The sequence below is a fragment of the Oncorhynchus kisutch genome, unplaced genomic scaffold, assembly GCF_002021735.2.
Source record: "Oncorhynchus kisutch isolate 150728-3 unplaced genomic scaffold, Okis_V2 scaffold3813, whole genome shotgun sequence".
Taxonomy (NCBI): Eukaryota; Metazoa; Chordata; class Actinopteri; order Salmoniformes; family Salmonidae; genus Oncorhynchus; species Oncorhynchus kisutch.
The window spans coordinates 256,615-273,828 of NW_022265758.1; the positions used below are offsets into that span (position 1 = coordinate 256,615).

The window sequence follows — 17,214 nt, forward strand, 5'->3', positions numbered from 1 at the left end:
TAGGAAATTAACATGAAGGCTGCTGAGATTGCTGAGGCTGGTGAGACTGGGGTTGTTGCTGAGGCTGGGGGGGTTGCTGAGGCTGGGGAGACTGCAGAGGCTGGGGGGGCTGGGGAGGTTGCTGAGGCTGGGGAGACTGCAGAGGCTGGGGGGGCTGGGGAGGTTGCTGAGGTTGCTGAGGCTGGTGAGGCTGGGGTTGTTGCTGAGGTTGCTGAGGCTGGGGCGGTTGCTGAGGCTGGGGGTGTTGCTGAGGCTGGGGGGGTTGCTGAGGCTGGGGGGGTTGCTGAGGCTGGGGTGGTTGCTGAGGCTGGGGCAGTTGCTGAGGCTGGGGGGGTTGCTGAGGATGGGGGGGTTGCTGAGTCTGGGGAGGTTGCTGAGGCTGGGGAGGTTGCTGAGGATGGGGAGGTTGCTGAGGCTGAGGAGGTTGCAGAGGCTGAGGAGGTTGCTGAGGCTGGGGAGGATGCCTAGTCTGGGGAGGTTGCTGAGGCTGAGGAGGTTGCTGAGGCTGAGGAGGTTGCTGAGGCTGAGGAGATTGCAGAGGCTGAGGAGGTTGCTGAGGCTGGGGAGGTTGCCTAGTCTGGGGAGGCTGGGGAGACTGCAGAGGCTGGGGGGGCTGGGGATGTTGCTGAGGCTGGGGAAGTTGTTGAGATTGCTGAGGCTGGGGAGGCTGTTGAGGTTGCTGAGGCTGGGGAGGCTGGGGAGGTTGCTGAGGCTGGGGAGGTTGCTGAGGTTGCTGAGGCTGGGGGTGGGGGTTGCTGAGGCTGGGGGGGGGGGGGTGCTGAGGCTGGGGGGGGGGGGGGGGTTGCTGAGGCAGCATGAACAGGGGCCTTTGTTATAAAGCATCAGCTGTCAGAGCAGCGTACCGATCACTGCACCTGCACACAGCCAATCTATAAATAGCACACCCAACTACCTCATCCCCATATTGTTGTTTATTTTTTTGCTCCTTTGTACCCCAGTATCTCTACTTGCACATTCATCTTCTGCACATCTATCACTCCAGTGTTAATTGCTACAATGTAATTATTTCGTCTCTATAGCCCATTTATTGCCTTAACTCCCCAATCTTACTTCATTTGCACACATTGTATATAGATTTTTCTGTTGTTTTATTGACTGTACAATTGTTTATCCCATGTGTAACTCTGTGTTGTTTGTGTCGCACTGCTATGCTTTATCTTGGCCAGGTCGCAGTTGTAAATGAGAACTTGTTCTCAACTGGCCTACCTGGTTAAATAAAGGTGTTCTCAACTGGCCTACCTGGTTAAATAAAGGTGTTCTCAACTGGCCTACCTGGTTAAATAAAGGTGTTCTCAACTGGCCTACCTGGTTAAATAAAGGTGTTCTCAACTAGCCTACCTGGTTTAAATAAAGGTGAAATATAAACTCAGACAAACAGCTGAAACTTTTGATTGGTAGAAGATATTTCAGTTCTGAGTTTTGATTTGAAAAGTGGAGAAGTAAAGGACGGTTTCATACGCTCTACGTTTTTGTCTGACTGGTTGGGCGTGTGGTCAAAACAGAAGTTGTTTGGAAAAACTTTATGCAGTTACTAAAACAGCTGTACCGATAAATCTGTAGAATATATTTTTGTTCCACAAACAGATTTGAATTGCAGAGAAGTAGATGAAGATGTCATATGTTTTAACTGTTTGTCTAAGTTGGTGGAAAAAGGGTCAAAGTAGCTGATTTGTGTCAAAAGTTACATTGTTGCATTTATAGTGAATGGAATGTTGGAAGAGATGATGTCACAAGGGGGCCTTTTAGAATCTTGAGGAAATGCCATGAAAGTGAATGCCATGAAAGTGAATGGCATGAATGTGAATGCCATGAAAGTGAATGGCATGAAAGTGAATGCCATGAGAGTGAAGGCCATGAAAGTGAATGCCATGAAAGTGAATGCCATGAGAGTGAATGTCATGAAAGTGAATACCATGAAAGTGAATGCCATGAGAGTGAATGCCATGAAAGTGAATACCATGAAAGTGAATGCCATGAAAGTGAATGCCATGAAAGTGAATGCCATGAAAGTGAATACCATGAAAGTGAATACCATGAAAGTGAATGCCATGAAAGTGAATGCCATGAAAGTGAATGCCATGAAAGTGAATGCCATGAAAGTGAATACCATGAAAGTGAATGCCATGAAAGTGAATGCCATGAAAGTGAATGCCATGAAAGTGAAAAAGTTTAATAGTTTAAAAAGTATATACAAGCACATTATTCCAGACTGATCTGCACGTTTTAAAGTTTGAATGACCTTTCTAGCTTAAACGGCGTAGGAGGAGTAGCGTTCCAAGTAATAACAATAAGCAGTATGATGAAGATTTTCAATGGTCCCATGAATACTTTATCTTTTTGATCTAGCAACACCGCATGGATCGTTCAAAGGAAATTAAATCTGACGCATCATTATACGCTGTAATTGTGTCGTAGTGGGGCATGAAACAACAAGCAAAACATCGTCATCAGGAAGATGACTCAACAGAGGGTGTGACCTGACCCCATTACCCAGTCTGAAGAGGACAGGCCCAACTGCCCCAAATGGCAACCTTTTTCCTACATAGTGCACTGCTATCATTAACCCCTTTTTAAAATAGGAAATTAACGTGAAGGCTGCTGAGGTTGCTGAGGCTGGGGCGGTTGCTGAGGCTGGCGAGGTTGCTGAGGCTGGGGAGGTTGCTGAGGCTGGGGAGGTTGCTGAGGCTGGGGGGGTTGCTGAGGCTGAGGTGGTGGCTGAGGCTGGGGTGGTGGCTGAGGTTGCGGAGGCTGGGGAGGTTGCAGAGGCTGGGGAGGTTGCAGAGGCTGGGGAGGTTGCAGAGACTGGGAGGTTGCTGAGGCTGGGGGGGTTGCAGAGACTGGGGAGGTTGCAGAGGCTGGGGAGGTTGCTGAGGCTGAGGAGGTTGCCGAGGCTGGGGTGGTGGCTGAGGCAGCCTGAACAGGGGCCGATGTTATAAACACACAGACAGAGAAACACGTGACGGAGACATTGGAAATGCAGAGACTCCAGGAAGTGGTCCTAAATGTGCACTTTCTAGGGAATAGGGCTAAGGTCCTATCCAGGGCGAAGCCTTGCAGGCCAACAGTCAAGTCAATGAGTAACTACAGCTTAAGGAACACGCTGACAAATCAACTCATGTTGTGGATGTGTTTTGTGCCAGCAGTCGGGGTGGTCAGTTAGGGGAGGCTAACTGGATGTTAGGACGCACACACACACACACACACACACACACACACACACACACACACACACACACACACACACACACACACACACACACACACACACACACACACACACACACACACACACACACACACACACACACGCACACACTACAGCTCCTCCTATGACGTAATACAGTACAATATGTCTTCAAGGGCAAGTCGTCCCTCAGCACACAACATGACATCTAACCCCCCTGTGGTCCTCACCATCCAACAGTAAAGCATGTAAACAATGATTGTGATCCAAATGACATCGGCTCCTCTATTGAACTGAATGACGGTGTTCCAAATGACATCAGCTCCTCTATTGAACTGAATGACTGTGTTCCAAATGACATCAGCTCCTCTATTGAACTGAATGACGGTGTTCCAAATGACATCAGCTCCTCTATTGAACTGAATGACTGTGTTCCAAATGACATCAGCTCCTCTATTGAACTGAATGGCTGTGTTCCAAATGACATCAGCTCCTCTATTGAACTGAATGACGGTGTTCCAAATGACATCAGCTCCTCTATTGAACTGAATGGCTGTGTTCCAAATGACATCAGCTCCTCTATTGAACTGGATTTAGAAACCTCTATTCTGTCTTCCAAGATGAATCCTCCACACTGATGAAAATATGAAAATAACTCTCTTCAACCTCCCCTCTCTTTCTCTCGCATTCTCTCTCTCTGTCTCTTGTCTGTCCCCTCACTCCCCCCTCACTCCCCCCTCGCTACCCTCCATCTCTCTCTTCTCAGAGAGAAGTTCCACATTCATCGGCTCCTATCCTCTCTTCCAAGATGAATCCTCCAAATGGATAAAGTATGAAAACAATGTCCACAATATCCAGATACAGTCTATAATAAACAGTGAAACGGTAAAACACTTAATAATCCGTTTACCAGAATAGTGTCTGTCTGTCTGTCTGTCTGTCTGTCTGTCTGTCTGTCTGTCTGTCTGTCTGTCTGTCTGTCTGTCTGTCTGTCTGTCTGTCTGTCTGTCTCTGTCTGTTTCTGTCTGTCTGTCTGTCTGTCTGTCTGTCTGTCTGTCTGTCTGTCTGTCTGTCTGTCTCTGTTTCTCTGTTTCTCTGTCTGTCTGTCTGTCTGTCTGTCTGTCTGTCTGTCTGTCTGTCTGTCTGTCTGTCTGTCTGTCTGTCTGTCTGTCTGTCTGTCTGTCTCTGTCTGTCTGTTTCTGTCTGTCTGTCTGTCTGTCTGTCTGTCTGTCTGTCTGTCTGTCTGTCTGTCTGTCTGTCTGTCTGTCTGTCTGTCTGTCTGTCTGTCTCTGTTTCTCTGTCTGTCTGTCTGTCTGTCTGTCTGTCTGTCTGTCTGTCTGTCTGTCTGTCTGTCTGTCTGTCTGTCTGTCTGTCTGTCTGTCTGTCTGTCTGTCTGTCTGTCTGTCTGTCTGTCTGTCTGTCTGTCTGTCTGTCTGTCTGTCTGTCTGTCTGTCTGTCTGTCTGTCTGTCTGTCTGTCTGTCTGTCTGTCTGTCTGTCTGTCTGTCTGTCTGTCTGTCTGTCTGTCTGTCTGTCTGTCTGTCTGTCTGTCTGTCTGTCTGTCTGTCTGTCTGTCTGTCTGTCTGTTTCTCTCTGTCTGTCTGTCTGTTTCTCTCTGTCTGTCTGTCTGTCTGTCTCCACAATACTTTCTATTGATCTAGAAGAGGAACCAGAACATCTGCTAAAAGACTATGTCTTTATGCTTAACAAGGAGTCTTTGTGAGTATTGCTTCAAACAAAGCTGAATCAAATCAAATCAAATGTATTTGTCACATACACATGGTTAGCAGATGTTAATGCGAGTGTAGCTAAATGCTTGTGCTTCTAGTTCCGACAATGCAGTAATAACCAACGAGTAATCTAACCTAACAATTCCAAAACTACTACCTTATACACACATAAGTGTAAAGGGATAAAGAATATGCACATGCGAACAAATACAAGCAGGGACACACACACACAGACACATACTGACAGACCACATCCTCAGCTGGTGCTGTCCAGAACGGCATAGGCAAGATGCAGTAGATGGTATCGAGTACAGTATATACATATGAGATGAATAATGTAGGGTATGTAAACAAAGTGGCATAGTTTGAAGTGGCCAGTGATACATGTATTACATAAAGATGCAGTAGATGATATAGAGTACAGTATATACATATGAGATGAGTAATGTAGGGTATGTAAACATTATATTAACACCCCCCTATCCACATCGATGGAACAGTAGTGGAGAGGGTAGCAAGTTTTAAGTTCCTTGGCATACACATCACAGACAAACTGAATTGGTCCACTCACACAGACAGCATCGTGAAGAAGGCGCAGCAGCGCCTCTTCAACCTCAGGAGGCTGAAGAAATTCGGCTTGTCACCAAAAGCACTCACAAACTTCTACAGATGCACAATCGAGAGCATCCTGGCGGGGTGTATCACCGCCTGGTATGGCAACTGCACCGCCCTCAACCGTAAGGCTATCCAGAGGGTAGTGAGGTCTGCACAACGCATCACCGGGGGCAAACTACCTGCCCTCCAGGACACCTACACCACCCGATGCTACAGGAAGGCCATAAAGATCATCAAGGACATCAACCACCCGAGCCACTGCCTGTTCACCCCGCTGTCATCCAGAAGGCGAGGTCAGTACAGGTGCATCAAAGCTGGGACCGAGAGACTGAAAAACAGCTTCTATCTCAAGGCCATCAGACTGTTAAACAGCCACCACTAACATTGAGTGGCTGCTGCCAACACACTGTCAATGACACTGACTCAACTCCAGCCACTTTAATAATGGGAATTGATGGGAAATGATGTAAATATATCTCTAGCCACTTTAAACAATGCTACCTTATATAATGTTACTTACCCTACATTATTCATCTCATATGCATATGTATATACTGTACTCTATATCATCGACTGCATCCTTATGTAATACATGTATCACTAGCCACTTTAACTATGCCACTTTGTTTACATACTCATCTCATATGTATATACTGTACTCGATATCATCTACTGTATCTTGCCTATGCTGCTTTGTACCATCACTCATTCATATATCCTTATGTACATATTCCTTATCCCCTTACACTGTGTATAAGACAGTAGTTTTTTTGGAATTGTTAGTTAGATTACTTGTTCGTTATTACTGCATTGTCGGAACTAGAAGCACAAGCATTTCGCTACACTCGCATTAACATCTGCTAACCATGTGTATGTGACAAATAAAATTTGATTTGATTTAAGTAGCATTGTTTAAAGGGGCCAGTGATATATTTACAGATGGAACCCAGATGGAGATTGTTACATTTCAAATCCCATGTTAAGGAGGACTACATGAAAAACACCCCAAGTCTCCTGACATGACCGTACACCTCTCCATTAACACTATGGAAACAGTAACCAGTAACCAGGAGGTACTGAACCCCCTCAGTGTGGTCACAGTTCACGACACCAAACGTCACTGTCACCTCTCCGTCACCTGATGTGTCACCCCGGGGGGAGGAACACTCCAAACACAGCAGATGGGAGGGGGGTGTTGTGTGTGTGTTGGGGGGAGGTTGGGGATGAATGACCACCTAGGTCAGAAATCTGATCTCAGATGGGAGGGGGGGCGGTGTGTGTGTTGGGGTTGGGGGATATTTGACCACCCAGGTCAGCAACCAGCAATTCGATCTCAGAGGTGTGTGTGTGTGTGTGTGTGTGTGTGTGTGTGTGTGTGTGTGTGTGTGTGTGTGTGTGTGTGTGTGTGTGTGTGTGTGTGTGTGTGCGTGTGTGGAGGACTGTGAGATCTCCCAGGACCTCCATGGGCTGTCTGGATTAGCAGAGGATTTATCAGGGGGTTTGACGTCACCCACGACCCTACGTGGGAGCACTGAGGACCGCACCAGCTGAGGAAGTGGTCTGTCAGTATGTGTCCCTGCTTGTATTTGTTCGCAATCCTGTATGTGTGGATTGTGTGTGAGTTTATGAGAGTCTCAGTGTGTGTGTTTGTGTGTCTCAGTGTGTGTGTGTCTCTGTGTGTTTGTGTGTGTGTGTGTTTCAGTGTGTGTGTTTGTGTGTCTCATTGTTTGTGTGTCTCAGTGTGTGTGTTTGTGTGTCTCATTGTGTGTCTCAGTGTGTGTGCTTGTGTGTCTCAGTGTGTGTGTGTGTGTGTATGTGTGTTTGTGTGTCTCAGTGTGTGTGATTGTGTGTCTCAGTGTGTGTGTTTGTGTGTCTCATTGTTTGTGTGTCTCAGTGTGTGTGTTTGTGTGTCTCAGTGTGTGTGTTTGTGTGTCACAGTGTGTGTGTGTATGTGTGTTTGTGTGTCTCAGTGTGTGTGTTTGTGTGTCTCATTGTTTGTGTGTCTCATTGTGTGTGTTTGTGTGTCTCATTGTTTGTGTGTCTCATTGTTTGTGTGTCTCATTGTGTGTGTTTGTGTGTCTCATTGTTTGTGTGTCTCATTGTTTGTGTGTCTCATTGTGTGTGTTTATGTGTCTCATTGTTTGTGTGTCTCATTGTGTGTGTTTGTGTATCTCATTGTTTGTGTCTCTCATTGTTTGTGTGTCTCATTATGTGTGTTTGTGTGTCTCATTGTTTGTGTGTCTCATTGTGTGTGTGTGTGTGTGTGTGTGTGTGTGTGTGTGTGTGTGTGTGTGTGTCTCAGTGTGTGTGAGTGTCTCAGTGTGTGTGTGTGTGTGTGTGAGTGTCTCAGTGTGTGTTTGTGTGTCTCAGTGTGTGTGTGTGAGTGTCTCAGTGTGTGTGTTTGTGTGTCCGGACCGGCCGGCCAGCCCTCTGGACACACTGTACCTCTTCAGTCTCTACAGGGGCTCTCTGTTTCTCTCTCTGTTTCCTAACACACACAATCACCACACTGTATGAGAGAAGGGCATCAGGCAGAAAACACATCTATTAAAAAGACAGGAAGAGAAGAGAAGAAACACTGTGAGAGAGAGAGAGAGAGAGAGAGAGAGAGAGAGAGAGAGACAGAGAGAGAGAGAGAGAGAGAGAGACAGAGACAGAGAGAGAGAGAGAGAGAGAGAGAGAGAGAGACAGAGACAGAGAGAGAGAGAGACAGAGAGAGACAGAGACAGAGAGAGAGAGAGACAGAGAGAGAGAGAGAGAGAGAGACAGAGACAGAGAGAGAGAGAGAGAGAGAGAGAGAGAGAGACAGAGACAGAGAGAGAGAGAGAGACAGAGAGAGAGAGAGAGAGAGAGAGAGAATGTCATGTGGGTCAAAACAAGGAAACTAACAATATGAGGAAATATAGATACATAATGTAACCGACTGAAATATAGAGATACATAATGTAACCGACTGAAATATAGAGATACATAATGTAACAGACTAAAATATATAGATACACAATGTAACAGACTGAAATATAGAGATACACAATGTAACAGACTGAAATATATAGATACACAATGTAACAGACTGAAATATAGAGATACACAATGTAACAGACTTCAAGGAGCCTTTCTACAACCACATCTCTATGTTTGATGTAAACTGCATGTTATAGAAGAGTCCAGACACTTTGTTTGTGATTTCACTTGTTTTGATTCGTTCCTAATCCTCGTGGTGCAGTATAGTGGTTCTGAAAAAACCGTCAACAAAGGGTCCACAAACACACAAATATGTCCTTTTAGAAAACAGAAACACTTTCAGTATAGTGATTTATTTATTTAATCTTTATTTAACTAGGCAAGTCAGTTAAGAACAAATTCTTATTTACAATGACGGCCTAGGAACAGTGGGTTCACTGCTTTGTTCAGTGGTAGAATGACAGATTTTTACCTTGTCTGATCGGGGATTCGATCATGTGTTACTGGTCCAACGCTCTAACTAGTCTACCTGCCACACCTACACTCTAACAACTAGGCTACCTACCGTCCCTACACTCTAACCACTAGGCTACCTGCCGTCCCTACACTCTAACCACTAGGCTACCTACTGTCCCTACACTCTAACCACTAGGCTACCTACCGTCCCTACACTCTAACCACTAGGCTACCTACCATCCCTACACTCTAACCACTAGGCTACCTACCATCCCTACACTCTAACCACTAGGCTACCTACCGTCCCTACACTCTAACCACTAGGCTACCTACCGTCCCTACACTCTAACCACTAGGCTACCTGCCGTCCCTACACTCTAACCACTAGGCTACCTGCCGTCCCTACACTCTAACCACTAGGCTACCTACCGTCCCTACACACTAACCACTAGGCTACCTGCTGTCCCTACACTCTAACCACTAGGCTACCTGCCGCACCTACACTCTAACCACTATTCTACCTGCCGCCCCTACACTCTAACCACTAGTCTACCTGCCGTCCCTACACTCTAACCACTAGACTACCTGCCGTCCCTACACTCTAACCACTAGGCTACCTGCTGCCCCTACACTCTAACCACTAGACTACCTGCCATCCCTACACTCTAACCACCTGGCTACCTGCCGTCCCTACACTCTAACCACTAGGCTACCTGCCATCCTACACTGTAACCACTAGGCTACCTGCTGTCCCTACACTCGAACCACTAGGCTACCTGCCGTCCCACACTCTAACCACTAGTCTACCTGCCGCCCCTACACTCTAACCACTAGGCTACCTGCCGTCCCTCCACTCTAACCACTAGGCTACCTGCCGTCCCTACACTCTAACCACTAGTCTACCTGCCGCCCTTACACTCTAACCACTAGTCTACCTGCCGTCCCTCCACTCTAACCACTAGTCTACCTGCCGTCCCTACACTCTAACCACTAGGCTACCTGCCGCCCCTACACTCTAACCACTAGGCTACCTGCCGTCCCTACACTCTAACCACTAGGCTACCTACCCCATCAATGCAGGTCTTTAGATGTTGTACACATGAAATTGTGTCTTTCCGAACTTTATCCACAACGTTATATTCCATCTGGCTGAAACTCGAGGGAAGCCTCTCTGTCCATTCTGCAGGTAACTGCCAAAATAAAGGAAACACTTGAGTAAATGAGGGGATACAAAGTATATTGAAAGCAGGTGCTTACACACAGGAAGTTCCAGACACTTATAAAATCTATGCCAAAGTGCATTGAAGCTGTTCTGGCAGATCGTGGTGGCCCAACATTATGTTGGAGTTTCCTTTATTTTGGTATTTACCTTTTAGCTGCAGGCTACAGGGAGAATGGAGCAACTGGGTACTGTATTGTGTTCAAAAGGTTCAGGAATCCTATTCACATATTGTGGGAATCCTTACTTTTAGGATTTTCACTCATTTACATCAATGAATGACTAAGTGAAAATTTGACTGGAGCGGAAGTTTTGGATTCCCACGTTTGCATCATTCTGGCTACTTCAATACCTGCTAACAGGATGCTATGTCTAGATTCTATACAGTCATCCATCTGTATCACTCACACACCCACACGTCTGATTCTCTATTAACATGTTTGAGCCATATAAACCACCATGTGGTTGAGTTTGATTATTACTGTTACCGCAGCCAGTAACCCCAGGGGCTGGCTCACCAGATCTCCAAATCTCATGAATGATGAATCCAAACCTTTGTCACAAAACAAACAATCCAGGAAAAACCACAGTGGAACACTATGGATGCTGATGTCCAATGTTCTTTTAACTATGTGCCTACAGTAACACAGTAACCTGGCTCTCATGGAAATGAAGTTACAGAACCCCCTTGAAGATATGCTACAAATCCACATCAACGACCACAATTTTCCCTCAATGTCTACAGAGAGCAGAGAGAGTGTGGGAGAGAAAGAGAGAGAGAGTGAGAGACAGTGAGAGAGAGTGAACGAGAGAGAGAGGAGAGTGAGAGAGAGATAGTGTGTGAGAGAGAGAGAGACAGTGAGAGAGAGTGAAAGAGAGAGACAGTGAGAGACAGTGAAAGAGAGTGAAAGAGAGAGAGAGAGACAGTGAGAGAGAGAGAGACAGTGAGAGTGAGAGAGACAGTGAGAGAGAGTGAGAGAGAGAGAGTGAAAGAGAGAGAGTGAGAGACAGTGAGAGAGAGACAAAGAAAGAGAGAGAGTGAAAGAGAGAGAGAGAGACAGTGAAAGAGAGAGAGTGAAAGAGAGAGAGACAGTGAAAGAGAGAGAGAGACAGTGAAAGAGAGAGAGTGAAAGAGAGAGACAGTGAGAGAGAGTGAAAGAGAGAGAGAGAGACAGTGAGAGAGAGTGAAAGAGAGAGAGAGAGACAGTGAGAGAGATAGAGAGAGAGAGTGAAAGAGAGAGAGAGAGAGAGAGAGAGAGAGAGTGAAAGAGAGAGAGTGAAAGAGAGAGAGGGAGACAGTGAGAGAGAGAGGGAGACAGTGAGAGAGAGTGAAGAGAGAGAGAGACAGTGAGAGAGAGTGAGAGAGAGACAGTGAGAGAGAGAGTGAGAGAGAGTGAAAGAGAGAGAGAGAGCGAGAGAGATACAGAGAGAGAGAGAGAGACAAAGACAATGTTAGACCACAAGGTATTGATACTACAGTAATGTGTACAGATAGATATCAGTAGGTAACTACAGTAATGTGTACAGATAGATATCAGTAGGTAACTACAGTAATGTGTACAGATAGATATCAGTAGGTAACTACAGTAATGTGTTAAGATAGATATCAGTAGGTAACTACAGTAATGTGTACAGATAGATATCAGTAGGTAACTACAGTAATGTGTACAGATAGATATCAGTAGGTAACTACAGTAATGTGTACAGATAGATATCAGTGGGTAACTACTAGACTACAGTAATGTGTACAGATAGATATCAGTAGGTAACTACAGTAATGTGTACAGATAGATATCAGTGGGTAACTACTAGACTACAGTAATGTGTACAGATAGATATCAGTAGGTAACTACAGTAATGTGTACAGTTATATATCAGTAGGTAACTACAGTAATGTGTACAGATAGATATCAGTAGGTAACTACAGTAATGTGTACAGATAGATATCAGTAGGTAACTACAGTAATGTGTACAGATAGATATCAGTGGGTAACTACAGTAATGTGTACAGATAGATATCAGTAGGTAACTACAGTAATGTGTACAGATAGATATCAGTAGGTAACTACAGTAATGTGTACAGATAGATATCAGTAGGTAACTACAGTAATGTGTACAGATAGATATCAGTAGGTACTACAGTAATGTGTACAGATAGATATCAGTAGGTAACTACAGTAATGTGTACAGATAGATATCAGTAGGTAACTACAGTAATGTGTACAGATAGATATCAGTAGGTAACTACAGTAATGTGTACAGATAGATATCAGTAGGTAACTACAGTAATGTGTACAGATAGATATCAGTGGGGTAACTACAGTAATGTGTACAGATAGATATCAGTGGGTAACTACAGTAATGTGTACAGTTATATATCAGTGCTGTAGTTCATTTCCTAGGTGTTTTGTCATGACTCTAGGGAAATGTAATGTGTAAATTAAAGCTATCACCTCTTACAGGGCCTAGCTCTCAGTTGATTTCTCCATTATGTCATTCACAAATGTTGGGTAAAGAAAAGTTGGTAAACACTGTTCCTGCCTAAAGTTATAATGCATTATGATGCAGCCCCATATCCTCCTCTACCCTCCCTCTCATCCCTCCTCCCTCCTCCCTCCCCCTCCCACCTCCCCCCTTCTCCCTTCTCCCTCCTCCTCCATCTCCCTCCTCCCTCCCCCTCCCACATCCCCCCTTCTCCCTTCTCCCTCCTCCTCCATCTCCCTCCTCCCTCCCCCTCCCACCTCCCCCCTTCTCCCTTCTCCCTTCTCCCTCCTCCTCCATCTCCCTCCTCCCTCCCCCTCCCACCTCCCCCCTTCTCCCTTCTCCCTTCTCCTCCATCTCACTCCTCCCTCCCCCTCCCACCTCCCCCCTTCTCCCTTCTCCCTCCTCCTCCATCTCCCTCCTCCCTCCCTCTCCCACATCCCACCTTCTCCCTTCTCCCTCCTCCTCCATCTCCCTCCTCCCTCCCCCTCCCACCTCCCCCCTTCTCCCTTCTCCCTTCTCCCTCCTCCTCCATCTCCCTCCTCCCTCCCCCCCCCACCTCCCCCCTTCTCCCTTCTCCCTTCTCCCTTCTCCCTTCTCCCTCCCCCTCCCACCTCCCCCCTTCTCCCTCCTCCTCCATCTCCCTCCTCCTCCATCTCCCTCCTCCATCCTCCAACATCATGAAGAAATAAACACACATGCCATGTTGAAAACAAACAGCTCAGCCATGATACAGCCCTTTGTTTATTTGTTCTGCCTTTCTTTCTTCAATCTATTACCAACCGCCTCTGGGCCCTGGTCAACAGTAGTGTACTATAGAGGGAAACCGCCTCTGGGCCCTGGTCAACAGTAGTGTACTATAGTGGGAAAACACCTCTGGGCCCTGGTCAACAGTAGTGTACTATAGAGGGAAACCGCCTCTGGGTCCTGGTCAACAGTAGTGTACTATAGTGGGAAAACACCTCTGGGCCCTGGTCAACAGTAGTGTACTATAGAGGGAAACCGCCTCTGGGCCCTGGTCAACAGTAGTGTACTATAGAGGGGAAACGCCTCTGGGCCCTGGTCAACAGTAGTGTACTATAGAGGGAAAACGCCTCTGGGCCCTGGTCAACAGTAGTGTACTATAGAGGGAAAACGCCTCTGGGCCCTGGTCAACAGTAGTGTAGTATAGAGGGAAACCGCCTCTGGGCCCTGGTCAACAGTAGTGTACTATAGAGGGAAACCGCCTCTGGGCCCTGGTCAACAGTAGTGTACTATAGAGGGAAACCGCCTCTGGGCCCTGGTCAACAGTAGTGTACTATAGAGGGAAAACACCTCTGGGCCCTGGTCAACAGTAGTGTACTATAGAGGGAAAACGCCTCTGGGCCCTGGTCAACAGTAGTGTACTATAGAGGGAAACCGCCTCTGGGCCCTGGTCAACAGTAGTGTACTATAGAGGGAAACCGCCTCTGGGCCCTGGTCAACAGTAGTGTACTATAGTGGGAAAACTGCTAGCTCTATGCACTATGGTCTGATGTTGCTGTTGGCTCGTCTTCTCTTCATTCATTACTGTGTCTACCCTATAGCTGCTAGCTCTATGGTCTGATGTTGCTGTTGGCTCATCTTCTCTTCATTCATTACTGTGTCTACCCTATAGCTGCTAGCTCTATGGTCTGATGTTGCTGTTGGCTCATCTTCTCTTCATTCATTACTGTGTCTACTCTATAGCTGCTAGCTCTATGGTCTGATGTTGCTGTTGGCTCATCTTCTCTTCATTCATTACTGTGTCTACCCTATAGCTGCTAACTCTATGGTCTGATGTTGCTGTTGGCTCATCTTCTCTTCATTCATTACTGTGTCTACCCTATAGCTGCTAGCTCTATGGTCTGATGTTGCTGTTGGCTCATCTTCTCTTCATTCATTACTGTGTCTACCCTATAGCTGCTAACTCTATGGTCTGATGTTGCTGTTGGCTCATCTTCTCTTCATTCATTACTGTGTCTACCCTATAGCTGCTAGCTCTATGGTCTGATGTTGCTGTTGGCTCATCTTCTCTTCATTCATTACTGTGTCTACCCTATAGCTGCTAGCTCTATGGTCTGATGTTGCTTTTGGCTCATCTTCTCTTCATTCATTACTGTGTCTACCCTATAGCTGCTAGCTCTATGGTCTGATGTTGCTGTTGGCTCATCTTCTCTTCATTCATTACTGTGTCTACCCTATAGCTGCTAGCTCTATGGTCTGATGTTGCTGTTGGCTCATCTTCTCTTCATTCATTACTGTGTCTACCCTATAGCTGCTAACTCTATGGTCTGATGTTGTTGTCTTCTCTTCATTCATTACTGTGTCTACCCTATAGCTGCTAGCTCTATGGTCTGATGTTGCTGTTGGCTCATCTTCTCTTCATTCATTACTGTGTCTACCCTATAGCTGCTAGCTCTATGGTCTGATGTTGCTGTTGGCTCATCTTCTCTTCATTCATTACTGTGTCTACCCTATAGCTGCTAGCTCTATGGTCTGATGTTGCTGTTGGCTCATCTTCTCTTCATTCATTACTGTGTCTACCCTATAGCTGCTAGCTCTATGGTCTGATGTTGTTGTTGGCTCGTCTTCTCTTCTTCATTACTGTATCTGGCCATCAGTGCCAGGAGCATATTTCACTGTGTGTGCATATGCATGTGTGCATACGTGTGTGTGTGTGTGCGTCCGTGTGTGTGACAGTGTGTGTGTGTGTGTGTGTGTGAGAGAGAGAGAGAGAGAGAGAGAGGGAGTGTGTGTGTGCGTTTGTGCATTACTGCATGTATGTGTGTTTGAGAGAGAGAAAGAGAGAGTGTGTGTGTGTGTTTGTGTGTATTTGTGTGTGCGTGTGTGTGTGTGTGTCGCTCACTGCCTTTGACGGCCAGAGACATAACGTGTCCTTAATTATCCTCAGAGCGAGAGGCTGAACTGATGGACCACTAGAAACGTCGTTCATGCAGTTTGTGTTTGTGAAAAACGACACATCACAGGATGAGGTAGTTCTGGGAAATATTGTTGAGGAATATTATTTCAATGTTACTTCCTTTGCCTTCTGATATTTGTTATTCAATTCAATTGTGTTTGGTAATGGTCCCCAGTAATACATTGTGTTTGGTAATGGTCCCCAGTAATACATTGTGTTTGGTAATGGTCCCCAGTAATACATTGTGTTTGGTAATGGTCCCCACTAATACATTGTGTTTGGTAATGGTCCCCAGTAATACATTGTGTTTGGTAATGGTCCCCAGTAATACATTGTGTTTGGTAATGGTCCCCAGTAATACATTGTGTTTGGTAATGGTCCCCAGTAATACATTGTGTTTGGTAATGGTCCCCAGTAATACATTGTGTTTGGTAATGGACCCCAGTAATACATTGTGTTTGGTAATGGTCCCCAGTAATACATTGTGTTTGGTAATGGTCCCCAGTAATACATTGTGTTTGGTAATGGTCCCCAGTAATACATTGTGTTTGGTAATGGTCCCCAGTAATACATTGTGTTTGGTAATGGTCCCCAGTAATACATTGTGTTTGGTAATGGTCCCCAGTAATACATTGTGTTTGGTAATGGTCCCCAGTAATACATTGTGTTTGGTAATGGTCATACCCTGAGTTTGTGTGTTGTGCTACTGGCCTGAGTTCCTGTAGTGAGTGCTACTAGCCTGAGTTCCTGTAGTGAGTGCAACTGGCCTGAGTTCCTGTAGTGAGTGCTATTGGCCCGTCTAATGTAAAGTTAACCTGTCAGAGCCTGGGGTACTAGATAGAGCACCATGTAGTTAACCCGTCAGAGCCTGGGGTAATAGTTAGAGCACCATGTAAAGTTAACCTGTCAGAGCCTGGGGTAATAGTTAGAGCACCATGTAAAGTTAACCCGTCAGAGCCTGGGGTAATAGATAGAGCACCATGTAGTTAACCCGTCAGAGCCTGGGGTAATAGTTAGAGCACCATGTAAAGTTAACCCGTCAGAGCCTGGGGTAATAGTTAGAGCACCATGTAAAGCTAACCCGTCAGAGCCTGGGGTAATAGTTAGAGCACCATGTAAAGTTAACCCGTCAGAGCCTGGGGTACTAGATAGAGCACCATGTAAAGTTAACCCGTCAGAGCCTGGGGTACTAGATAGAGCACCATGTAAAGCTAACCCGTCAGAGCCTGGGGTAATAGTTAGAGCACCATGTAAAGTTAACCCGTCAGAGCCTGGGGTAATAGTTAGAGCACCATGTAAAGTTAACCCGTCAGAGCCTGGGGTAATAGTTAGAGCACCATGTAAAGTTAACCCGTCAGAGCCTGGGGTAATAGTTAGAGCACCATGTAAAGTTAACCCGTCAGAGCCTGGGGTAATAGTTAGAGCACCATGTAAAGTTAACCCGTCAGAGCCTGGGGTAATAGTTAGAGCACCATGTAAAGTTAACCCGTCAGAGCCTGGGGTAATAGTTAGAGCACCATGTAAAGGCTTCTGACATGGCATCCAGCACTGCAACACCCCTGCCAGACTCTGTAGTATCATAGGGTTCATTGTATTGCAGTGTAGACAGTGAAGTGAAGAGATACA

At 46.1% G+C, this 17,214-nt stretch overlaps 1 protein-coding gene across 1 annotated transcript; it reads right to left on the minus strand.

Moving 5' to 3' along the window:
- Positions 1-7: 7 nt before the first annotated feature.
- Positions 8-10,723, minus strand: LOC116371892 (proline-rich protein 2-like). Its single transcript, XM_031821027.1, has 4 exons — positions 10,676-10,723; positions 2,610-2,934; positions 2,512-2,516; positions 8-784 (listed from the first exon to the last, which is right to left on the minus strand). Exons 1-4 carry the CDS (start codon positions 10,721-10,723, stop codon positions 8-10), a joined length of 1,155 nt encoding a protein of 384 aa, XP_031676887.1.
- Positions 10,724-17,214: the final 6,491 nt, after the last annotated feature.

Coding starts and splice junctions, on each gene's coding strand:
- LOC116371892 (XM_031821027.1), bottom strand. CDS start 10,723: ATGAGATTTGGAGATCTGGTGAGCCAGCCCCTGGGGTTACTGGCTGCG. Junction 2,935..10,675: donor CCCTGGGGTTACTGGCTGCG/GTAACAGTAATA, acceptor GCCCCTGTTCAG/GCTGCCTCAGCCACCACCCC.